This window comes from Punica granatum, chromosome 1 (assembly GCF_007655135.1).
Source record: "Punica granatum isolate Tunisia-2019 chromosome 1, ASM765513v2, whole genome shotgun sequence".
Taxonomy (NCBI): domain Eukaryota; kingdom Viridiplantae; phylum Streptophyta; class Magnoliopsida; order Myrtales; family Lythraceae; genus Punica; species Punica granatum.
The window spans coordinates 40,164,769-40,191,347 of NC_045127.1; the positions used below are offsets into that span (position 1 = coordinate 40,164,769).

Genomic DNA, 26,579 nt, shown 5'->3' on the forward strand with positions numbered 1-26,579 from the left:
GTGCTGGGTCTTTGCTCCTATTATGGACCAAGCCCTTATTTACATTGATGACATCCTTCTGTTCAACCTATCAGAAGAAGCCCATATCCTTTTGCTTCGACGATTCTCAGAGATTGTTCAAGATTGTGGAATCATGCTCTCTAAGAAGAAAATGGTAATTGGCCAACGAGAGATCAATTTTCTTGGCATGCAGTTTGCCAATGACCAGTACCAACCAGAGCCACATGTGGCTTAGGAGGTACCCAAATACCCTGAGGAGTCGCTTACCAAGAAGCAGGTCCAACAGTTTCTTGGCACAGTTAACTACCTCAGATATTTTCTTCCAAAGATAGCCAAGCTCACCCGCCCACTGGAAAAGATGTTGAAAAAGGACGCCCCTACACGGGGTCCTAATCAGACAAAGGCTATTAAGGAGCTTAAAGCTCAACTGCAATCCCTTCCCATACTCTAGATTCCCTCTACGGGAAAGAGGATACTCCAGACAGATGCAAGTGACAGATACTGGGGAGCGGTCCTACTTGAAGAACTGGATGGCAAGCGCCATATCTGTGGCTACAGGGGTGGAAGGTTCAAGTCGTCAAAACAACACTATCACTCCACTTTCAAGGAGATCATGGCGGTTATGAATGGGATAAAGAAATTTGAGTTCCACCTGGTGGGATACAAATTCCTGGTGGAAATGGATATGTCTAGCTTCCCCAAGATGTTGCCGTTCAAGTAGAAGCAACTACCTCACCCTCAACTACTCAGGTGGGCAGAATGGTTCTCCAAGTTTGACTTTGAAGTCAAACACATTAAGGGGAAACACAACACGCTAGCGGACTTCTTGTCAAGGGAGGAACAAGCACTGACTCGGTAGACTCTGCAGGTCTTGCTTGCAATCTGTATGTTCTCAAGGTTGCAGTTCACAACCCTGCATGCTCAAAATCAAGCCGCAGGTCCTCACTAGAGAAATCCGGGAAGAATAAGGGGAGACATACCCCCTGAAGTTCATAACTTAGTACGGAATAAACGGTTTCAGATAGAGGCATGCAACCTCCTCTGGCATTATCAATGGAGGATATTCCGATATCATGGAGGACTCGCTCTCCTACCTTATGGGATGCATCCTCACTCTCCGTACATCCATCCATTCAGATACTTCGCACTCGCGCCAAACCCTGAAGAGATGATGTGATTCTACTGGTATGCATGCCATTACTATACTATTAGCATCCAATTAGTATAGATGCTCAAGTTCTTTAGGTGCCATGCTGCGGTATAAGAAATGATCAGCTACCCGACTGAGTTAGGAATTCGGACACTCATTTTATCCAATTCCTAGAATGGTTCAGGCCTCTTCAGCAATGGGAAGAGCTTTTCACTGAAGAAGCAAGAAAGGTGCGACCACATCCACAAGGGGACAGACATGTCATTATCCTGTTCCAGCAAATGTGGTATGTTGGCCCTCCATGGAGAAGAAGCACTCGAGCCCAGGCTCAAACCCAAGGAGAGCCTTCAGAGTTCCAACGGACCTACTCTTCAGAGGTCTGGAAGACTCTGCTCACAGATATCCTTGACAATGATAATGAATACAGAGAATTCCAAAGGATTATCTGTGAAAAGAATGGGGTCGTCCACAGATTATATGACCACCAGGCCACATTCCTATGGAATGGGACTATCAAGAGGATTATTAGGGCACTTGGCCTACTCTTGAGCAGGCCCTGAAGGAATATAATGAAGAGAATCCTCCTCCCCCTACTATCTCTCAAGAACAGCAATCCCTTGATCCTCTTCCTCCTCCTGACTCTCAAGACCCATATTCTCCTGATCCTGACGCCCTTATGCAACTAGACATTGACCCAGAAAGTTTCATCATTCAGGCATAGTCCAGCCCTTCTGCCCAACAGGCAGCCCAAGCCAGTGACCAAGCAGGTCCAAGCGGAACCGCTAACTTGCAGGATCCTGATAGTTGGCCTCAACCTGTCCTATCGACACAATCACATGTTCGTGAATGGTGGGATGATGACTTGACTATTGATGATATAAATTGGGCTCTGAACAAGATTAATGACAAGCAGAGAAAGATGGTCAACAAGAGAGTATTGGGCAGTGATTACAGCAGCAGCAACGTCTCATACGAAAGCGGAGATGACCTAACTACTTCGGCATAATATGATATAATATTCTGCCGACAGTTACTGTAGAAAAGTCACTGTAGCAGTTACTGTATCTTTTTGTCTTTTTGTGTCGACATAATTATTTAGTCCGTGATTATAGTTCGTGATTATAGGAAATTTCTTGCACTCAGGAATTTTCCCGTACTTTCCTAGTTTGTTTGTATGTAATGAGCCTCGCCTATAAATTGCGAGCTCTCTCTTTGTATCTTTCAGATCATATCGGACAATAAACTACTCTTTCTGAAATACTCTCTTCATGGCTTTCTAAATCCTTCCCTTCTGGGCAAAAGGGGTTCTTAGAGTTCGAAGTAATTCTTCAATAATTGAAAGTGCATTTTATAAATGAAAAATAGGTGCATAATTGAAAAAGCCGGTGCATAATTGAAAAGCGGTGCATAATTGAAAAGCAATGCATAATCGAAAAGCGGGTGCATAATTGAAAAGCGGGTGAATAATGGAAAAGCAGTGCATAATTGAAAAGCGGTTGCATAATTGAAAAGCAATTGCATAATTGAAAAGCGCATTGCATTATTGAAAAGCATGTGTATAATTGAAAAGCATGTGCATAATTGAAAAGCAGTTGCATAATTGAAAGTGCATTGCATAATTGAAAAGCGATTGCATAATGGAAAAGCAAGTGCATAATTGAAAAGCAGGTTGCATAAAGTAAAGTGTGAATGTGGAGGGATTGCGTGGGGCGCTAGAGAAATGGCTACAGTTCGCTTGGCGCTGGGCTTGTGTATGCTGCAGATAATGCTAGGACGGAATGTTATGCCGCTCATTTCTTGATTGCAGTGCAGTTGTTCGACCGTGTCGAGGTTACCCTGGAGAGAGATTGTTGTCCGCTGCCTATTCTGCATGAGGCTAGGGCCGGTCGTTAGCTTGGTAGGGATGCCCCAGCTAATCTTGAGGGTTCATCAAGAATGCCCCGACTGCTTCTGACCGTGGCCGTAAAGTGATGCTGCTGTGGATTGGCTTGGCTCTCAAACTGTGACTTGCTTCGTTGCAGGGGAATGATAATCACGGTGGATTCCCCTCGGAGGTGGACGTAACCCACCGTTAGTTGGGTAAGCTACGGTATGCATGGTGAGTGCACTGGGCAGATGCTGTCCTAGAGGTTTTGGCTTGCCAAAAGCCGACGTTGCTGTTGAAATAGCTGCGCGACTTGCTTGTTGGTATTGCTTTGCTAGAGGCCGGCCACAATGCTGGGGCGTTTGTGTATTGATCTATCGGAAGCCGACCTTGCCACTGGATCGATTGCCCGTTGCTCTTGCTGGAAACCGGTCTCGCCGCTAAGGCGATTGCTTGCTGGGTATGCCCCGGTCTCGCCACTAGGACGGTTGCTTGTTGTTCTGCCAGGAGTTGGCCTTGCCGCTAGGGCAGTTAGTTTAAGATTTGTCGGAAACCGGCCTCGTTGTTATAGCGGTTGCTTGTGCTTGCCATAGTTCTCGCTGGTGCTTGCCTGAGACGAGGTACTTGTGGTCCTAATATCATCAATAAATGATTGGTGAGTTATTACGATGTATAGGCACAAAAGCTGTGAAAATAACGTCATGCGGCGCAAGGTCATTCATTCTCGGGTAGCATGAGCGACCCGTGAAGAGTTTTTTTTGATCGTGCGAGTAGAGTCCCATTTTCAAAGGCCTTGGTACGAGGCCTCCCAAGAGCTCCCGTTGGCCGTGTACGATCATATCGAGACGTCCTCAATGATGCCCTAGCAACTCTATCGGTTGTTCGACATGCTTGCCCGCTTTAAACCCTTCTCATCGAGGTTCCAGAGGGCAACTGCGTTCGTAACTCGCTAGGAGATTTCTGTCTAAATTTGGTCAGATCTCATTCTAATCATTTCCAGATTGTTATGACTGGACTCTGGAGATGAATGTTTGGGATTTTGAGCTCTATAGTAGCCGATTGGAGGATGGTTGTGACCCATTTGGAGTTATGCAATAACAAAGAGAAAAGAGAAAGCTTAGGGAGCGCGCTACCCCAAACTAAAAGAATACACGGGTTCATACCTGCAATGAAATGTACCCATTTTCTCCTATGTCTTTTTGTTACGTAGGCTATTTCAAACTGCTTGGATGGTATGCTTGGTTGCCTACTGTATGTGAGGGAGACTTTGCTTTGGACAGTTGAATAGTGTAAGAGAGCCGATTGAGGATCGTGTTGGAGTAGACAAACTGATCGTTTCCCATGGGGAAACCCTAGTCCGCACAATGTGTGGCGGCCTAGGGTGACATTTTGATTTATTTATCTCTTATTTTGCTCTCCTTTTGCTACGGTCGCCCACCTCGGGATTTCAGCATCACCTCTCAACCTAAAGGGGATTAGCTCTCATTTTGCCATGACCACCCACCTCGGGATTTTCAATCGTGCCTCTCTTATGCCCTAGTTTTTTCCTAGGTCGCCCCAAAGGGGTTTTCGACGTAGCGAGCTCGATTCTTTTTCTCTCGAGTTCGCAAAGGACGAAGGGTTTGCGGAATCCGACTTCCAAATTAGAACCGTGCTGTCTCCATCGAGGAATTGCGTTTGTCGCCCCCTTTTTACGGGGTTTCTTGATTTTTTATTGGCGCCGCCGGTGTGCTTGATGAGTCATGGCGCTACTTTGTTTTCCTTGATTGGCGGGATTTTCCCGCTTCTTCTCATTTTTTCCTTCTTGAGGTTGTCGATGTTGCTTTGATGCGCTTTGCCTCATGGAGACTTATTGCGTTATGTTGTCCTAGCCCTACATTATGAGGGCCAGCTTTTTTGGAATTCTAGTTCTTGTACATTCGGAAGTCGAATCAGTTGTTTCTTCTCTCTTGCAAACTTCACAAGTGATTTTCCTCTATTGTCTAAAAAGAGAAAAATACAAAATTATGCCCTAGGGATTGGATGACCACGGTTACCCCGGCAATAGTAATGGACGGGGATGCCCCGGTGTATGCAACTGTCACCGGTGGCGGGTGTCTTGCACGACCTTCGTACCCAACTGCGCCTTGCCGCTCCCGTAACGGGTATCTTCTTGAGACGCGGACTGTTAAAGTCGATGGACGTGTGTGACCCCGATGGCTCATCATCACCTGATGGCCATTAGTGGGCCTTTATTGAGGTGAATGTCTGATTTGCCCCGAGGCATCATTCACCTTTGAGGGAGACTGCTGCGTTAGTGCTACATTGTTTGCTATACTGCCTTCATCTTCGGCTTCGTAGGGGGTACCTCGCGTCGAGCTCCTTCCCATCGAAGTATAAGGACGGAGGCCTGAGATGAGTTCTCGAAGAGGCGTGACCCGTGCACCACTCTTCATCTGTGACCGGCGCATCCCTGTGAAGGATGATAAAGAAGATGATGCATTAGGCGATTATGTGGTGAAATATGCGGTAAGAAATATAGAATGGACCCATGGGAAATCCCCTCGTCCAGCGCGCGACCCATGGGGTGTCGCGCGTGAGGGACAATCAATTCCGGGAGCTCGGTCATTACCACCCTAAAGCAATTAGACCGTGACTGGGGGCTGCATAGGTGTACTTTCCCCAGGCGCAGGTAAGTAAACGCAACCGTCCTAGGGAAGGCTCGAGGAGCCGGGTCCCACAGTGACGAGCGAGTCGAACAGGCCCAACAAAACCAATAGGGCGTCATTGGGATTGTCTTAATGTCCCTCTTCGAAGGGTTTATTTTGGCGGGAGCCTATTTGAGAATGCAATGAAATGAAACAAGATAAAATGAGAGTTTATGAAAGAGTGTGTTTGCGTTGCCCTGGCAGCAAGTTGGCAGCAACAGCGGAGAGTGGGCGGGCTTCATTCCTCGGTCTGAGGTGTGTTTGTGCTAGTCGCTTCTGTGGAGGGTGGGTTGGGCTATGTTCCGTTTGTCGAAGCAGTTGCGTGCGATCTTTGTGGAGGGAGGGTCGGGCCTCATTATCGAAATTTCGGGGGCTAGCCGAGAAGGTTTTGCTGTCCTGATCCTAGACGTTCGATATTCAGGCTGCCTTCTTGTTGGGTACTTCTTGCAATGGGAAAAGAAAAACAATGAAAGAGCAAGAAGAACTGTCTGCAGTTTTAATGCAAGAGCGATGGGGAGTAAGCTGGCCTGATAGGCGTCGTGCGAGCGCACCGAGAGACGTATGCTGAGGATGCGGTACAGGCAAGGAGAGATGTGCTCGCACGACGTCTAGTGACGCGCTCTGTTACACTTAGAGACGTGCATGGGAAATGCCAAGAAACTTTTCAGGACACGTGGAGGCGTAGAGGAATGGTGAAGACTGCAAATTGTCTACCGGCGAAATTTGACACGACTCGCCTATCATGCGGGAATGCGTGGTAACTGCAAAATAATAAATAAAGAGAATACATGCAATGCATGAATTTTGAAAATACTAATGCGGTCATTCACATTGACTAGGAAGTTTCAAAGTACAATGCCGGTTTTGAAATTGAAGTCCTAAGTTGATTTTCCAACGCACTCAGGGCGCGAGCCTACGCTGCTTTGGGAAGCACCGGTTCTAGGCTGAGACCTCGTGGAGGTATCTATCCTATGATGTATGTGAACCTCCGCAAGTCTTCTTCCTAGACCTCTCCAAAGCAGCTTTCGTTCAAGACAGCTCTTGGTTGCGCCTCTACAACTTGGTATGGGCTCGTGCAAGTTTCTTCGAAGTTGACGCTGGTCAGTGAGTTCCTCGTCATTCTCGACTATCTCTCGATGCAGAAGGTTTCTCTCGACCCTAGTGCTGGTAAGCCGACCGGAGTGACCGACTCGAAAAGGAGGATGTCTGGTAGGTGTGCCAACCTCTGTTTGTCGCTCAGTAGGACTCTCATGTGTCAATGGATGAGGGTCTGATATTATTCAATGGTTGGCGTGGGTTCGGTGCCTTCGATGTCAAGGACTGCGTGGACTGGATCTCAGAATGTCACGATTTTCAGGAAGTTTCAGTTTGTCCAGTCAATGGCCAGTAGAGGGACGTCTCCGAGGAAGGCGGTGACGCGGTCGTGATTGTCTGCATGCCAATTGGTTCAGATGCAGGTGTCGTCTAACGCTAGCATGACGCGATTGAGGCGCGGGTACGAGGGTGAGCGTGACATCCCTTACTAAGATGACGAAAAATCGACTTAGGACTCGTCAATGCAAACGACACTCTAATTTTGAAGAATACATGATGCTTGTGTGCGGAAATGTAAATGCCCACGGCTTAATTCAAAATTACAATATACATGTACATGTCTCTCGAAACGGAAAAAGATTCAAGTGGCGTGCAGTCCGACTCCAAGGAATATTGCTGAAGCCGGGTTGGAGGCTGGCATTAAGGCATAACACGATGCAGAGTTTGGATCTATAGGGACCGTGCTATCTAAGGATGGGGGTCCCCGATTCAAGGACGTGAATACCTTGAAATCGAGCGGAGATCTTTGAGGGTTGTGTCGTCGACCCAGCCGAATGTCATTCCCTTACTCGGAACACTTATCTAACCTATGCTCCTAGTACCGGTCGTGGGATACGACCCATAGGGGCCTAAAACTAGGATAATATGCGATGCATGGTGCGGAAAATAAAGGTACTGGAAGTAAATGAGCAGTAAATAAATGAAAGCAGTAAATAAATAAACAAGCAAACAGACAAGCGGAATCGAGCTCGAACCCTCTAAGTGTCCTCAGTGGAGTCGCCAAGCTGTGCAGATCCGAATTTGCATCTCTTCGGGCCCCGCATGCGTGCGCTATCGCACGGCTTAGGAGTATCCACTTTCCCGTGAAGACGCATGATGAACACGCGTGAGAAGAAGTCGCCACTACCTGTTTACGAACACGGCTTGGTACTCTAGTTTGTTTAGGGCTTGCTGTTTTTTCTTATTTCCCACTTGATTTAAGTTTTGTTTATCTAGCTCGTTTTGACACCGTAATTCGAAGAAAATAATCGATTCGGACTAAGAACTTGAGAAATGAGTAAGCCCGTACATCGAGGAATCAGTTCACTATCCTCGCATAACGGTTCATCAAACTGTGATGGTCGACATCCCACGCGAACCGAAACCGCGAAGCGTTGGGTTTACTCATTGGGTTTACTCGTCCTTAGGTAGGTCGACCAACTCGGCCGATTCAACACTCGGACCGTTCATTCTCCGACCGGGATTTTTACATGAATAAATGTACAAAATAAATCATTACACTATTATCTCAAATAAGTAAAAACACAAATTACAACTACTAGATTCCGATCGGTTAGCGTTTGGGCATTGTTCCACTCGTGCTCACCGTGAGGTTTGGGAAAATCATAAATGAAATTAAGATACGCACTCGGGGTATGGGGGCGTTGGACCCCGTGATCGATTGTTAGGGCGTTGGACCCCATGTGAACCGTAACCTAAAGGATCAGGTTCGACCCGCGATAAACAAACAAAATCAGAGAAATACAAATAGAAACAGACAAAAACAGACTAATGCAGACAAGTTGTGTTTTAAACATCGTGTTTACGTGATTAGCCGATTATGGACTAGAGTTATTCGACACCTCAACTTCCTGGCCTAAACAGACAAAGAAACATGTTTGCGTGCGGTGCTAATTCAGCTAAGGATGTATGGGTTTATTTTAAATTGTTATGTCATGGTGACGCTACAATTTTAACTGATTATGACACGATTATATTTTCGCCTAAAGACCCAAGGTTATGGCCATTTTGCAATACGAGCCACCTCGGCCTGTAGCTAGTGCCAACCGGTCCCTTGGGTCCTCCAAGGTTATGTGTAAACCTTAAAGGAACCGAAAGACCGATCGATCTGCCCGGAAGTGGTCCAAAGAGAACTCCCATATCTCGACCCAAGTTGCCTGAAATCAGGCGAACACTGAGTTAAGACACGCGAGTTTTCCCCGGATATCCATGCTACATCGAACTGGATTGGACATTGAACTAGACTAGACCGTGTAGTTCAGCTGGTTCTTATTCTTAATGGTTGTTTTACTGCCCGGTCTTATCCAGTTCTGATGTGTTCAGCTACTGGTTGAATGAGAAAAATTTAATGATGTTCTTTTTGTTGCATTTTCAGGTCATTTTCAGCGAGAACTTTCGTCAGTCTTTCCGAAAGTTGATTTCACGCCAGATGAAGCTGTTGGTGATAAACCTTCTGTTGAAGCTCTCTAATGGATGGAGACCTAAGAGGAGAGACGTGAACAAGATCTGCATGAACTCCCTACAGATTGTGAAACAATTTAAAGTTGAGAGTCTCTATGTTCTGTGCACGGTTGACATAGAAAAGGACTTCAATTATGTTCAAGTCTTGAAGGTTTGGGACGTATTGCCGTTAGAAGATATCCCGAAGATGGTCAAACGCCTTGATGGCATTTATGAAACGTACTGCAATGAGTATATCGATCGTTGCAAGGAGAAATCTCTTGATGGGTAATCAGCAATATTTTCCACTTTATTGGATCATAAATGATAAATCAGCATTTTGAATTCCACAAGTTTAGTTGAAATTGACATAAGCTTGGTTTCACTGGCACAAAGGTTTACTGAAGTATAAAATTGTGCTTAAGTTCCTTTCTCTTCTATACTTCCAGTAAAACATAGACAAGTTTTCATAGTCTTATTCGAAACGGCATTCTTTTCTTAATTTCAGCATTCATGCCACCTGACTTTACTTTCCCATCACAGGGACCTGGAAGTTCCAAAGTCTTGGCAAGCACCTTTCAATTTTCTTCGCAACAGAAATTCTTCTACTGAAAAACAGGAAGGTCATGATTTGGACAATCTCTCGGATTCTTGCTCATATACAGAGAATTCAAAGGTGAATGACAGTTTACTCCTGATGAAGTTTTACCCACTGTCCTCAGACATTGTGAACCACTTGCTATCCAACAAAGATGGGAAAGAAGTGGAACTCCCATTTGAAGTGACAAATGAAGAAAGGGAGATCATCAACTCCCCCCGAAGCACTTTCATACTTGGACGTTCTGGCACCGGGAAGACCACTATTCTAACAATGAAGTTGTTTAAGAAAGAGCAGCTTTACCAGATGGCTTTAGATAGAGACGGCGATGGAGGTTTCAGCGACAGAGCAAACACTGAGGTGAGGGATGAAGATCCTAACACAGATGTGTTGCATCAGCTTTTTGTTACCGTCAGTCCCAAACTCTGTTTTGCTGTCAGACGACACATCTCTCAATTGAAGAGGTAGGTAAAGTAGAGTGGTGCTTTTAGTTTGGCTAGTATACTGTGAGTTGGCAATATATAAAACATGAAGTGAGGAAGCTGAGAAAACTGAACATTTAATAAATATCTCAATTTGATAAAGCACCCATTGAAAGTGTCAGGTTTATATAAAAAGAATTGGGTTGCAGCAAGCAAGTATTACGTACGTTGCAGCAAGCAAGTATTATAGTCCATCTACGCCAATACCTTCTCTTGATTGCAATCTACTTATGACACTTATGTTTGCAATGCATTTTTCCTCATTTTCAATTGCTGCTTTTCTATCTATGCAGCTTTGCATATGGAAAGAATATTTTGCCTGAAAGCCCTTCAGGTGATATTGATTTTATAGACAGCACAGACCAGTTCAAGGACATTCCAGACTCTTTTTTTGATATACCTCCCAAGTCGTATCCGCTCATCATTACTTTCCAAAAGTTTCTGATGATGCTTAATGGAACCATTGGTGTTTCGTACTTTGAGAGGTTCCCCGATTTAAGGGAAATTTGCAGGGGCAAAGTCGGGCCTGTAAGATCTCTTGCCTTGCAAACTTATGTGAGAGCAAAGGAGGTAAATTTTGAGAAGTTCTGTGCAACATATTTGCCCCATTTCAATGAGACACTCATGAGGAAGCTCGACCCTTCAAGAGTATTTACTGAGATTATATCTCATATCAAAGGTGGTATACGAGTTGCAGATTCTCCTAATGGCAGGATCAGTCGGGAGGACTATGTTTTACTTTCGGAAGGTCGTGCCTCGACTCTAACAGCTGATGAACGTGAGAAAGTGTATGATATTTTCCAGGACTATGAGAAGATGAAAGCAATGAATGGTGAGTTTGATCTCTCTGATCTTGTCAATGATCTCCACTCTCGTCTCCGACATGAAAAATGGAAGGGTGATAGGATGGAATTTGTTTATATAGATGAAGTTCAAGATCTTACTATGGGACAGATTGCACTATTTAAGTATGTTTCAAGTAATGTCGAGGAGGGCTTTGTTTTCTCTGGTGACACTGCTCAAACTATTGCAAGGGGAATAGATTTCAGATTCGAGGATATCAGATTCTTGTTCTACAAGGAATTCTTGCATGGATTGGGAGATGAGGTTCGGCAAAATTTGCATAGAGGCAGAATCTCCAAGGTTTTTCACCTGTCTCAGAATTTTCGGACCCATGCAGCCATTCTCAAGCTAGCACAGAGTGTCATCAACCTTCTCAGTCATTATTTTCCATTATTGATTGACATTCTCAGCCCTGAAGTAAGTCGGATATGTGGGGAAGCCCCAATTTTCCTCGAATCGGGAAATGAAGAGAATGCAATCATATCAATCTTTGGAAATAGCCTTAGTGTGGGAGTGAATGTAGTCGGTTTTGGAGCGGAGCAAGTCATATTAGTTCGGGATGATTGTGCTCGACATGAAGTGTTGAACTATGTGGGGAAGCAAGCCCTCATTTTAACTGTGGTGGAGTGCAAAGGCTTAGAGTTTCAGGTTTGGGATTTATGGCTTGTTTTTATGTTCCCTTCTCTCCTGATTATTGCTATTTGTACAATAATTTATTTTAAAAAGGATTGATGATATTTACTTGAACCTTCTTGAATTTTTACTATAGGACGTGCTCTTGTACAACTTTTTTGGTTCGTCGCCAATGAAGAATCAATGGAGGGTCATATACGAGTACTTGAAGGAACAAAATTTACTAGATAACAGCTTTCCCAGAGGATTCCCGAACTTCGACTTAGCAAAGCACAATATCTTGTGCTCTGAACTCAAACAATTATACGTTGCCATCACTCGAACAAGGCAAAGGCTGTGGATCGTTGAGAGCAACATGGAATTTTCGAAACCCATGTTTGATTACTGGAGAAAGCTCTGCCTCATCCAAGTGAGGAAGTTAGACAATTCTCTTGCAGAAGAGATGAAGGTTGCAAGCACTCCTGAGCAATGGAAGTCACAGGGTTGGAAGGTGCCGTCTCTCTATAATTATCATCATTATTGAGATCTCCACTTGCTTTTCTTCCTTCATCTTTTCTTCCTTCATGATTGAAGCAAAGTTTTTATCAAATGGGAACAAAATATGAAAGTGACCTTTTTTTCCTGCCTTTGTTCAGCTCTTGGATGAGAACAACTATGAGATGGCAGCAATGTGCTTCGAACGAGCGCAATTTGCACTGGGAGAGAAATTTGCAAAGGCCGCAGGGCTAAATGCTGCAGCAGATCAAATGAGCATCTCAAATCCCGAGGAGGCTTCTCACTTCCGGAGACAGGCGGGGGAGATGTATGAGTCCATTGGAAAGAATGAACGTGCTGCCCAGTGTTTCCTTGCTCTGAAGGATTACGAGAGAGCAGGGACACTTTTCGAGTCTATAGGAATGGCGGAATTTGCCGCTGAGTGTTTCTACGAATTGAAAGAGTATGAAAGGGCAGGTAAGATGATGCAATGTTCCTAGTTTCTTGTCTTGTATATCTATATATGTACTTATATTTATATTTTAGTATATTCTGTTGGTCCAACTCATAGTATATTCTGTTGCTCGAACTTACTGTCTGAATGAAAGTAGATTTTTTGTTTTCTACCTAGATTAGGTTATCTACTTTTATGTTTGTTTTCTCTATGGATAATTTAGCATATTGAGTGAACTTGATTACTTTTAAAAAGCTTTATATCTTCACTTTGTTCCAAGCAATGCATGGGCTCCAGCCTAGTTCCAACATAATTCAGATCTAGAGCAAAGGGTCACCAATAGGAAATTTTAACTGAGCAGCTTTCGGCTTGGTACCCTCCTTCTTGTTTGTATTACAGTCTTTATTGTACTTATCCTGCGTATGAAGCTGCCTGAGACCTGCGAATATGATTAGGGATTAAATTGTTTGGATTGATGGCTGTGCGAAGAGCTTCTGCCTCGAATTGGTAACAAGAAACTTTTCTATTGAATCCTCAACTAACTACCCTCTCTATATAACTATTGCTTGCAGCTGTTTGAATAGATCATTAGATTAGATTTCATTTCCTTTCCACTGCTTGGTTGGTCAAAATTTGACACTAACTGTCGACCCTGCAGGAAGGATTTACTTAGAGAAGTGTGGAGAATCCAGTCTGGAAAGAGCCGGAGAATGTTTCCTCCTTGCTGGCTGCTGCAGTCAGGCAGCAGATGTGTACTCAAAGGGAAACTTTTTCTCCCAGTGCTTGTCTGCTTGTGCTCAAGGAAATCTCTTCGAGTTGGGCTTGTCGTATATACAAAGCTGGAAAGAAGGAGCCAAAACATCTAAACCGGATATTGTTAAAATCGAGCAGGACTTCCTGGAGACTTGTGCACATCACTATTATGAACAGAAGGACTTCAAAATGATGATGAGATTCGTTAAGGTTTTTCCATTTGTGGAGGCAATGCGGAGCTTTCTGAGGAGTTTGAACTGCCTTGAGGAGCTTCTGTCTATGGAGGAAGAGTTTGGAAACTTCTTAGAGGCAGCTAATGTGGCAAAGCTAAAAGGTGACATCCTTCTTGAGGCACGCTTGCTCGGTAAAGGTGGACACTTTAAGGAGGCAGCTATGTCTATCCTTTGGTACGTATTGTACTCTTCTCTCTGGGGGACACCGGGAAGCAGGGGATGGCCCCTGAAGAAGTTTGAAGGCAAAGAGCACCTCCTCAGGATAGCTAAATCTTATGCGATTCTTGTGTCTGAGCCCTTCTACCATTATGCACAGATTCAGTCGACAATCTTGCTTGACGAAGTTATTAGTTTGCCTGAATTGGGGGACCTGTTGAGTGGTTCCAGCAGAAACAAGAACATCACCGGCGAAATATTGTGCTCTTGGAAGATTCTGGACGTGCATTTAAAATCAGATGTCTCTCTGTTTTGTTGTGAAGACAATTTGGTTCCTGATTTTAAGGATTACTCAGAGAAACAAATTTTGTGGAATCGCGTTTCTGTGGAAGCAATGTTCTACTTTTGGAGTCTCTGGAGGGATGAGATCATTTGCATTATTGATAACGTCCAGTGTCTTGAGAAGCAGGAAGCAAATGAGTACAGGTCTTATGTGGAGTTCTGTTTGAATTACCTAGGTGTCTTAAAGCTCTACAATTCCAAAGCAGAACCGATTTGTCTTCTCCTCAATCCTGAAGTTGAGTGGGCAAGAGACATTGGGGACGGGTCCTTTAGGAGAAATGGGAAGTTGGTCCCATTGGAGCTTCGACATTTTGTCATTGCTGCTAAAAAGTACTGGGGCTCGGAGCTAGTTTCTGTAAGCATCGAAGTGTTGCACTGTCTTGATGCCCTTTACAAGTTAAGGTCATCAGTTGGGATTTCAAAACCTGAGTTTTCTCAGTGCAGGATACTAATACATATCTACGAAGTAGCAGAGTTCCTCTTAACGTCGAAATCTTTGATTTGTCATCAATCTGACAAGCAGGTATTGTGGAATTTCATCCAAGATTCGACATCGAGGTACTTATCCTGTGTCTTTCCTCTAGATTGGAGGAGTTCCTTGAGAGCAAACAAAGTCTCTCTTAGAGGAAGCAAGGCTTCTTCTCGTTTGCTAAGACAGGCATTTCAACTTCTTGACCCAAAGAAGAAGCTCTCTTACGGGCAGATCGGCCGTATCACAATGATCATTCTTGGGTCGGGTAAGCTCGATAGTCCTTCATATTTGAAAGTCTTAGAGTGCTTTCAGAAGAATACTCCTTGGAAAATACTCTTTGATTGTCTCCATCGAGAGGAAGGACGGGGAAGTTCTCGCAACGTTTTCTTAGAAGTTTCTGCCGTCCAGAAATTTCACGTAGCCCTAGCAGAAACTTTCAACGCTAATTGGAGAAAAGAAGTCGACTACATCTCGCCTTCCTGCTTCTTATACCTTCTCGAGTGGCTTCTTATTCTCTCATCCAGTTTTCGCCCGTATATGTTTACTACTGAGTCAGGTTTTGTCGAATGGCTCATGTTCCATGAAGGGGACAGAATGGTGCCTCCTAATTCAGTTCCACACCCAGTAGAACCTTTCAAGCTCATTCTTGAGTTTATTCCTTATGCGGTTCAACTTCTTCTACGTAATATCTCCGACACCGTGAAATGGATAGTAAACTCAGGAGTGACTAAGTGGGAACAATACCATCGACTTTTGGTCTTAAAGCTGTTTATGTTGCTGTCACTTCTGCACATAAATTTTTCTGTGTGTTGGGATTTGCTCCGTGAGTTGCTTAGCACAAGTTATATATCAGATTACCTTCCTCGCGAATTTTTCAATCCCCTTTGGAGAGCATTCAAGCATGGGAATGTGCTCGAGGTTACTGTTCCTGCAATAGCAGAAGCATTTAGAAGGGTCCATAATCCTCTCGTAGTCATAAGTTGGGGGAGAGATTTTTCAAATCTAGTACCAGGAGGTGCTTTGTATGTTGAAATTTCTAAATATAGGACAAGCGAGGATGTACTGAGGTTTCTCTTTCCTGACATTGCCAAGGCCCGGAAACATCAGGGAGACGCTTTAAAGGATGGAGCTGAGAATTCCTCCTCCAATGTTCGCCCCTTGAGCAGCAATGATCTTGGCGAAAATTCGGTGATGGGGGTTTCATCTGATATTGTTGCGGAAACATCTTCAATCGGAGAAAGCCCCAGTGAAAATATCAAAACTGTGATGGAGCTGTGGAAGGTCGTAGATATGCTTGAATCTGTTGGCAAGGTTGAAGATCAGCCAGGGATTGTCTCCTCCGCAAAGGCACTTAAGGTAGTATCCCGGATTTGTTACATTCTGTTTCGACATTTTACAGAAACACTGTAGTAATTCCTTGATTGTTATAATTTGCAGGTTGACTTCGATGAGTGTTTGTCTGCATTTCATCTTGCTCTTAATGAACACATCTGGGAAGCTAAGGGAAATTTTTTGGGGGAAGAAGCCTTACCAAACACATTTAGGCAGAACCTTTTGGGGATGCTCGATGATCTTAGACAGCTCCATGCTGCCTTAAGTTTCAGGTGAGTGTGCTCGAGTCCTACTACGTACAACAAGATCATGAAAAGCCTCGTGAGCCTAAGAATGATTTCACTTCACTATCTCTTTTTAAACATTTATTTTCTCGACATGAAGCATGTATTTCTCGCCTTTGTCTCAGTGATCGGAAGCTTGAAGATAAGATTTCTGGGATTGTGGAGATATCCAGGAGGTTGCAATTGCGAAGGCCCATGTTGGAGCATTTCTTGTATCATATGTTCCGAGAGAGAAGTAGTGATGCCGAGGTTAACCCTGAGGATTCACATGCTTCGACTGCTACAAGCCAGGGAGCTGAAAACAAAAATCAGGGAAACAACAAATCGAAAGCGAAGAAAAAGAAGAGTAAAAGAGGTCGGAAGTAACTAGGAATGGCCTCAGGTTTCAGCAAATACCTCCACGTGCCCTTTTGTTGATTGTATATATGTGAATCCGCGTACTGTGTGAAAGAACGAGAATATTACATGCCGATGTCATCTGGTCAAGAACACAATCAATTTAAATGCAGTACTTGATTCCATTGTTTGGCAATCGAAGTTGAATGTTGGGTTATTGGGCTTCCGAGTCTACGAGATCGACACCACCTTTCCTATTTCCCTTCTCTCTGGCTGTACTGAGCACAATGGTTTTTGTTAAGAGACAATTTCCATTAAGGAGGGAAATTGGATGAAGGATAAGGTGTCTTAAGTCTCTAACGATGGGATTTGAGATTTAACACGTGTATTACATGTAACGTGCGACTTGGAGATCATAACCATTAAATTGCGTTTAAGCGTTCGAGATTAGTGTAATACATAATTCCGCCCATCATGGAATTAGAAAACACGTATTTGCACATTAAATCTCATACTCCAAGAATATGTCTATAGCCCCATAATTTTAAAACTTGATCGATCACTTAATTGGGCCAATTAATAGGATAGAACGTGATACATGACCAACTAATATATATATGCTGGGACCATATTATCGAACAAAGTTCAACAATCTCCCACCTAGGCAAACATATATATCTCCGAAAGGTTATGTATCACAAACTTACTTTATGTGCTCATAATTGCTATCCACACCAAACATCTCAAACAATATGGTCCATCAAACATATCAACACAGGACCAAAGCGATCTTCGTCACTCATATCGTGACTAGACCCATCAATGATCACAAGTATCAATACATTCAACGACATAGAGTATGGTTGCACAACATGGAAATTACATGCAATGTGATCCGAACATGCCTATTTCCAATTGGTCCAAATGTATTCCTTAGCGAGATAAGAGGGAAAAAAAAAACTTAATTCAGAGGGAACTGAATCACAAACTATATACTGTAGGAAATATCCACAATGTACTAGTACAACAAAAGCAACACCTGTAGTACAACCTCCCACTAAACTACACTATCCTCAAATGACACAATACCCATATAAGCAACATGCTAATGAAAGACCAAGGGTGGTAAACTTTTAGTAAGTGGATCCGCAATCACGGAGGTTGTACTGATGTGCTCGATAAATAACTGATCACTTTGAATCCTTTCTATAACAACTAGGAACTTAATGTCTATATGCTTAGACTTCGACGAGCTCCTGTTGTTGTTGGAATATAAGACTCATGAATTATTGTTACAAAATAACTTCAATGGTCTTTCGATGTTGTCTACAATTTGCAGCCCAGTGACGAAATTTCACAGCCATATTCCATGGTTGGATACCTCATAGCAGGCTATGAATTATGCCTCCATAGTAGAAGTGGTTGTAATTGTCTACTTGACGCTTTTTCAAGAGATGGCTCCTTCAACCAGCAAATAAACATAGCTAGACATGGATCTTCGACTATCTTAGCATCCGACAAAATCAGAATCAGAATACCTGATGATCTCCAGCTGATCTGATTTCCTATAAGTGAGCATAAAATGTTTTGTTCTCTGCAGGTACTACATAACCCGTTTGGCTGCTTTCAATGATCCATACCGGGATCACTCAGGTACCTCCCCAACATTCCAACTATGTACGCAATATTAAGATGCGTACACACTTGCACATACATCAGACTCCTTACTGCATACGCATAAGAAATCTAATGCATCTCATTCCATTCTAACTCATTCTTAGGGCACTAATTGAGATTGAACTTGTCTGCTTTATTAACACAGGTGTCTATTGGCTTGTAGTCTTTCATGCCAAATCTTTCGAGAATCTTTTCGATATAGCTCTTTTCTGACAATCCAAGAATACCTCGAGAGCGATCTCGATGTATTTGAATCCTTACTATAAAAGAGGCATCCCCAAGATCTTTCATTTCGAATCTCTTCAATAGAAATCTCTTAGTTTTGTGCAATAAGCCTTTATCGTTGCACGCAAGCAACAGATCATCGACATAAAAGACCAAGAAAATGTACTTGCTCCTACTGAACTTATGGTATATGCACTTGTCAACCGCATTTGTCTCAAAGCCAAACGAAACAATCACTTGATGGAACTTTTGATACCATTGACATGGTGCCTGTTTTGGCCCGTAGATGGATTTCTTTAGTTTGCAAACCGTCTTTTTTGGGACTACTAGCACAAAATTTTCAGGTTGCGCCATATAGATTGTCTCATCAATGTCACCATTGAGAAACGTTGTCTTTACATCCGTCTGGTGAAGCTCAAGGTCAAATGAGCCACAAGTGCCATTATAGTCCTAAAAGAGTCTTTTGAAGAAACCGGAGAGAAAGTCTCTTTTATAGTTGATGCCTTCCTTTTGAGTGAATCCTTTTACAACAAGACGAGCCTTATATCTATCCACATTGCCCTTTGAATCCCTTTTGATCTTAAATATCCATTTACAACCATTGGGTTTCACACCTTCAGGCAATGGTATTAGATCCCAAACATCATTGTTTGCCATAGACTTCATCTCTTCATTCATAGCATCAATCCACTTTTGAGAGTTAGAGCTTTGCATGGCTTGACGGAAGTTGATTGAGTCATCTTCCATTATTCCAATGTCAGCCGCATGCTCTAGGAGAAATGCAATATAATCATTTGAAATTGCACTTCTCCTCTCTCTAGTGGATCTCCTTAATGACACCTGTAGTTGAAGTTGTTGAATTTGTCCTTCTGGAGTAACCTCTTGAGGTTGGATAAGGAGAACCTCAATGTTGTCTCGTTGTTCTGGCTTTGTTGTCCGATCAATATCAGAAACAAGTAGGGAAGGAAATCAATTCCTCTTCAAAGACAACGTCCTTAACCCTTCTCTCCCCCTCCCCCCTGTCCCCCCCCCCCCCCCCCCCCCCCCCCCCCAAAAAAATCCAAAATTCAACATCCTCAAAAATTTGAGCTTTACCAGTCTCAAAGAATGAGCTGGTAGTGGGATCATAAAATTTATAGCCCCTGAGTCTCTCAGAGTAACTGATAAAATAGTAGCCGACCGTTCTAGAGTCCAATTTCCTTTTAGCCTCACCTGGACAATCCCAAATGTATAGATGTTTTAAACTGGGCTTCTTGCCTGTCCAATGTTCATAAGAGGTTTTCGGTGTTGCTTTAGTGGGCACTCTATTGAGTATGTAGGCTGCGATCTTTATTGCCTCTCCCCAGAGGGATTCTAATAAGGTAGAATGAGTAATCATACTCCTCACCACATCCTTAAGTATTCAGTTTTGTCTCTCAGCTACACCCTTCATGCCGAGACTGCCTGGCATGGTGTACTGTGGGACAATATTTTATTGCTCTAGGAATTTAGCAAAAGGTCCTATGCGTTGTTCACCTGATCCGTCATATCTACCATAGTATTGACCACCACGGTCAGATCTAACGGCTTTAATCCTTTTGCCAAGTTGATTTTCAACTTCGGCCTTATATGATTTGAACACATCCAACACATGAGACTTCTCACTAATCAGATACAAGTAACCAAATCGAGAGCAGTCATCTATGAACGAAATGAAATATTGTTGACCATTCCAAGAGGCCGTACGGAAAGGTCCACAAATATCTATATGAATTAGTTTTAAGACGTCCGAACTTCAATTGGCACCTGATCCCCTTATGTTTGTCTATTTTCCCTTTATACACTCAATACAGACTTCAAAGTCTGCTAAATCAGAGATATCAATACCTCCATCAGACACAAGCCTTTCTATCCATTGTTTGGATATGTGACCTAAGGGCTTGTGCCATAATACGACGGAATTTTGATCAATCAATTTACGCTTTGTACCTTGTGAACTCGTATGCAAGATTTCATTAAATAAGGCTATTGTATCAAGCAAATATAGGTTGTCACTACGTGATAAAGAACTAGTACCAATGAGATATAAACTAAGAAACAGATTGAATTTACTATTTCGAAAATAACAAAAGTAACCTGACTTGTCCATTACAAAAATAGAATTCATCTAAAAGACGTCACAACAAAAGTCTCCTTGAGGTCCGAAAATCAACTGGTCCTTACCAACAACCTAAAAGTTCCTATAGCCTCTATTTCAACTGAGTCGTCATCGCCCATAAAAATGAATCTTTCAACATCAATTTGCTTTTGGCAGTACATGCAACCCTGTATAGACACACTTATGTGAGTAGTGACACATGAATCTACTCACCAAGTGTGTCTGCGTACATAAGCTAAATTAACCTCAGTATAAATCAAAGTGAGAAGTGTACCTTTCTTCATGCGCCAGGCGTGGTACTTGGCACAACCCTTCTTCTGGTGTCCACTACGCTTGCAAAAGTAACATGTAGAGGTAGAGGCAGAAGCCTCATCCTTATCCTTAACCCGTTACTTTTGCTTCTTCTGATGTTATGGGACACCAGCAGCCTACTTAACATTTTTCCTTTTCTTGCCCTTGTCCTTTGAGGACGATGCCAAATGAGCACTTTCGGTCCTTTCCTAATTCAACCTCTCCTCTTCTTGCACACAATGAGAAATGAGCTCATTGAGAGTTCATTTCTCCTTTTGACAGTTGTATCTAACTTTAAACTGGCTAAATTGTGCAGGGAGAGAGATTAAGACCAAATGCACGAGTAGATCATAGAAGAGATTCAGCTTAAGTGCCTTTAATTTCGAGGCAAGATTGGACATTTCCATGATGTACTCTCTTATATTTCCTAAGCCTGTATACCTCATCGAGACTGAACTCGCTAAAAGCATGCCCATGTCGGCTTTTTCATTCTTCTCAAACCGCTTCTCTATGGCATTGAGGAATGATTTGGCGTTCATCTCATCGAACATGGCGCCCCTAAAGCTTTCTGGAAGTGCATGCTTCATGATCATCACACTCAGACGATTGGAGCGATCCTGTTGCTCAATTTCCCTTTTCTCCTCAAGGGGACTTGAGGCTGTAAGAGCGAGAAGTTACTCCATCTGAAGCGCCAAGTCGAGATCCATGCAGCCAAGAACTATATGAATGTTCTCTTTCAAGGTCTTAAAGTTTGTGCTAGTCAGCACAAGAATGGAATTGAGCGCGGCATTAACGGATGGAAAAGTGGTATTCACTGAATCGAGAACAAATAGAGAAAAATATAATTAGCTCACTAAATTAATAAAACCACAAGCATGTAAGTAAATAATAGCAGGTTCCATCACAAGATACCTAGCACAAAATTACTATCTTGTCTTTGGATAGATAATATTAACTTGTAAGTAGTACTCTTATTGAATTAAACAAATATAGACAATCAATCCTGTCAAACAATAAGCCTTCCTTTGAGCTGACTCAATGCTCACATGGAAACCTTACAATGGTCTCATATTTACTACCGCAAGCATGCATGAAATCTGGCCAACTAATGACCTTCCTTTGGGCCACGATCAATATTTGCATGAAATTCCAAACACGCAACATCTTATATATCACAAAATCGGATTAACCTACACAAAAGAGCTCATTTTGGCGAGATATTATTTCAATCAATCCATTTCAGAATATTAGACATATAAAGATGAGCTATTATTTAACTCGAGAATCATATTTAGATCAAACAAGGGTCGAATAAGCTTGAACCGGTCAAAAGAAGACCGAACCACACTGAATATCATCGAATCAGACTTGATTGGGCTTAAACCAAACTTAAGTAGACTCAGCCATCCAAAATTGAGCCTAAATCGGTGTTAATTAAACTGAACCGGTGGACATTGACCCTGAACCGGATAGAATTTGCTCGAACCGGTCAAATCTGAAGTGAACCGATCAAAATCTGAACTGAACCGGTCAAAGTTGATCAAGAACCGGACTGAATTGATCTAACCGGTCAGACTGGTCAAAGATTGACTGAACCGGTTAGACCAAGTCAAACTTTGACCGGTTTGGTCAAATTTTGAACGGAATGGGCTATTTGAATTGGGCCATGCATTCAAAACTGGGCCGAGTTCAACTGAATGGGCTTGAGCCCAATTTCGCCCAGGGAAGTAATACGGGTCGGGCCTAGCTGGATCGGGCAAAAATAATCAGGGTCGGGCCGGACATCACCTTCTTCACCGACTCCTGTCCTTTCCCCTCGGCTCCTCTCTTCTCCAGCCGACTGTAAAATCCGGCCTCCTCCTCCCCGAAATCCATTCTCCCCCCGCCTTTGGCGCCGGTCACGGCTGCCTTATGCGGCGTAACGACTGTGCCACCACTTACCGTGACCATTGCGGGCTAGGACTGGAGGGGAAAACTCGAGGGGAGGACGGATCCGAGTCACCGGGAGCGACTGCAAGTCAAGAGGTCGATTTCGACTCTCAGGCAACTGCAATCGATGACCCGTGCCGAGGAGCGTGCGTGCATGCAGGCTGCCGCTCGTCTGCCCAGAGGGCTGACGAGAAAGTACGAATAGAAATAGCAGAAGCCTGGGATAGCATCTCCATCATATTCCCAAAGTTTTTACCCATTTTCTTTTCTCCTCATTCTTTTGACTCTTCAGCTCCCCCATCTTTAGAATGACGTATAATAATAAGCATAGCTTCTTGCTTTGCTATGAGAGTTAAAGCATGGCATTTCCACGATTAAATAATATTTCATTCTGGTTGTTGCCCCCATTAAGCCGAGCCTTAGTAGAAGTGGGTAGCGGACTCAGTCAGTTCAGTTACTCTTCTTTCTTTCGTAAGCCTTAGGAAAGGAGAGATTCGGTCACTCAACCTTAATCCGACCCATGAAAACCCAGCACACAGAGACAAAGGAGAACAGAAAACCAAAGTGCGAAAATATCAAACTGGACTTGCAAAGATTAGTTCCTCGTCAACCTCAATCAACCCATACGATTCCACAGTTTCATCACCACATGCAATAAGCGAACTGAAATGGCAATCATCTGAACGCATTCATCACCAAACCAAAATTCGAAATCTAAACTGTATTTCCTTAATCGACCCAATGATTCGACATGTAATTGGCGCTGATACCAATTGAAAGAACAACAATATTACATGCCGATGTCATCGGGTCGAGAATACAATCAATTTAAATGCGTACCTGATTCCGAGTCTACACAATCGACACCACCTTTTTCTATTTCTCTTTTCTCTCTGGCTTCGTCTTAAGCACAGTGGTTTTTGTGAGAGAGAATTTCCATTAAGAAGGGAAATTATATGAAGGATAAAGTGTCTTCAGTCTCTTTTTGTGAGAGACAATTTCCATTAAGGAGGGAAATTGAATGAAGGACAAAGTGTCCTTTAAGTCTCTAAGGATCGAATTTGAGACTTAACGCGTGTATTAGGTGTGACGTGCTATCCGGAAACTGTAACCCCTCAATTGCATTTAAGCATGAGATTAGTGTAATACCTAATTCCGCGACTTAACGCGTGTATTACGTGTGACGTGCAACCCGGAAACTATAACCCCCTCAATTGCATTTAAGCATGAGATTAGTGTAATACCTAATTCCGCTCGTCATGGGACTAGAAAACACTTACGGTATCTGCGCATTAAATCCCACACTCTACTAAGATGTCCATAGCCCCATAATTTAAAAAACTTGATCGATCACTTAATCGGGCCAATTAATAGGATAACGCATGATACATGATCAACTAATATATATATATGTTAGACCATATTATGGAACAAAGTTCAACACTGTGTTGAGATTCTTGTCTTGGCACTTTCATTAAGCTAGTGGTAAAACATGTGCATTCCAGGTGAGTCATTTCTCCTGTAATGTATGCTTTTCGAAAAGTTAACTCACTAATCCGAACAAAGCCATAGAGAGTCTTGCTTGTAAAGGTTAACTACATACTATACAATGGCAAGCTAAAAGGCATAGGCCGACATAAGACTATTACTTTCGAGATGGATGGCTTAGAAAGCACTGATACGGGGTTGGAGTTAATCCTTTACACCCTAATAAGTTGGTAGCTCAGTTGACATTCCAAATTTCAAGATCATGGATTCAAGGGTAAAACCAGGACTGCATCATATTTATTGCAACAAATAGGATTTATTATTAAAAAATATCAACTTTTTCGCAGAATCTATTATTATCATAGGTATTTAAAGTAGGTTTCTCAATCCCGTGCGACGAGAAATCTCCGTTCGTGTAATTTGAGTCTGCCATATAGGATTTTCAAGTAATTCCTCAACTCCTGGTTGAGTGTCTCTTCAGTGACCTTCTTTAATTTAATAATGTACCGAAACTAATTCATAAAAAAACTTAATGAAAGTGAGAGGTGAGCGTAGATTTATTGGTATTGTAGCGGTAAAGATATGTTTAATTGTGCACATTATCTTGTGTTCAAAACTTGACATTCAACTTTTCTTATTATTATTATTATTTTATTTTTGAAAAACAGACATTTTTGGTACTATAATTTTGGTCTCAATCAATTTCGCTCTTATAAATTTCAAAAAAAGCATAATAAATCCTATATATTTGGTCCACTAGATAATTTTGGTCCGTTCCATGAAGGGGCATTATGGAGTTGCTAATGTGAAATTGACGCCGTTAATTTTGCCCACGTGGTAATTTGTTATTGGTTGCAAATTAAAATCATTTAAAAATTAAAAGAAAAATGAGAAATTAAAATTAAATAAATTAATTACATTAAAAAAAAAACCAACCCTGAGGGGCTGGGTGATCACCAAGAGAGGGGATTGGATTAGGGACTCGCCCTTTCGGGCCCCTAGCAAAGTGGCACACATATCATGTGTCCAATATATTATTGAACTTTTAAAACTTAGAGTTGCAAATTTGTAGCTCCCGTTACTACAAAATGTACGAATTATCATATCTTTCCAATATCAATAAGCGAAATATGTATTATTAAATATAACTATTCATGTGGAAAGTTGTATTAAATTTAGCATTATACCGTATACTATTTATGAATAAATTTCTATGAAAAATAAATAAAACAATCTAATAAATATATTTCAAATAACTATAAAAACTTCAATTAAAAAAGAGTAACAACATAATAATAATAAATCTATACTCTCAATCAATATTACATCTACTAATATATAATATTACATATAAACCATAAACATAATAAATCATAGAAACAAAAAGATTTAGTTATTTATTTATGATAAATTAACAAAATAATATTACAAGCGCTCACGCAATGCTGGGGTCTCAAGTCTAGTTGAAATTTTAATACGAGGTTTTAAAAGTTGTACAACTACAATTTTAGTTGCGCGTTTAACACAATGTCATTTGACAGAGTTTGCCAACATGGCACATGGAAGTTGATCAAGTGGGCTGGTTAAAATTTTATACTAGAAATATATAAAAATTTGGAAAAGAATAAAAAAAAAAGTAAATATCATATGCACTCCCTAAGCTTTCCTCACCTGTTACAATCACTCCCCAAATTTTTCCCCGAATTAACATGAATGAAAAATGTTACTCCCAGTAGATTCAAAAGTAAAGAGATGTCTCCTTAAAATACCGAAATGCCCTTCCCAACTTTTGCTTCTTTCCCATATCACGGGCATCTAAAAGGAAAAAACGCATTTTAAATAAGTTAATGCTAATGAACCAAGTTGAACCCAGAATATTAAATCCAAAAGTCATCTTAGTGTTATTGATTATTTTTAAATGTAAAGAACCTATTTATTGTTCATCCACTCTTATTATAAAGATCTACAATTGTTTCACTGAAAAAAGTATCATCGATTTATAACTAAAAATAAAATTATATACAGAATGAAGATTAAAAGGTTAAAAAAAAACATATTCTTGCTACTTAAGATTATAATAAAAGAGATTATATAAGTATATCATTGATATGCCCAGGTAAGAAATAAGAGAAAAGAAAATAGGAGATAATTTTCACGGTAAATTTTTAACCAATGAATATCCCAACTTTTAGTGTCTATTAATTT

General features: G+C 42.0%; 1 protein-coding gene across 1 annotated transcript; it reads left to right on the forward strand.

Annotated features, from left to right (window-relative positions):
* The first annotated feature begins 5,408 nt into the window (after positions 1–5,408).
* LOC116206004 lies at positions 5,409–16,844 on the forward strand. Its single transcript, XM_031538730.1, has 10 exons — positions 5,409–5,522; positions 5,906–5,956; positions 9,171–9,523; positions 9,779–10,297; positions 10,609–11,806; positions 11,928–12,281; positions 12,427–12,742; positions 13,378–16,031; positions 16,113–16,279; positions 16,417–16,844. Exons 1-10 carry the CDS (start codon positions 5,409–5,411, stop codon positions 16,655–16,657), a joined length of 5,967 nt encoding a protein of 1,988 aa, XP_031394590.1. The 3' UTR covers positions 16,658–16,844.
* The last annotated feature ends 9,735 nt before the right edge of the window (positions 16,845–26,579 follow it).

Excerpts from the sequence above, each read along its gene's own strand:
- LOC116206004 (XM_031538730.1), top strand. The coding sequence starts at position 5,409 with ATGAGTTCTCGAAGAGGCGTGACCCGTGCACCACTCTTCATCTGTGAC. Across the intron at positions 10,298-10,608 it reads CACATCTCTCAATTGAAGAG|CTTTGCATATGGAAAGAATA; the intron begins GTAGGTAAAGTA and ends CTATCTATGCAG. Across the intron at positions 12,743-13,377 it reads GAAAGAGTATGAAAGGGCAG|GAAGGATTTACTTAGAGAAG; the intron begins GTAAGATGATGC and ends TCGACCCTGCAG.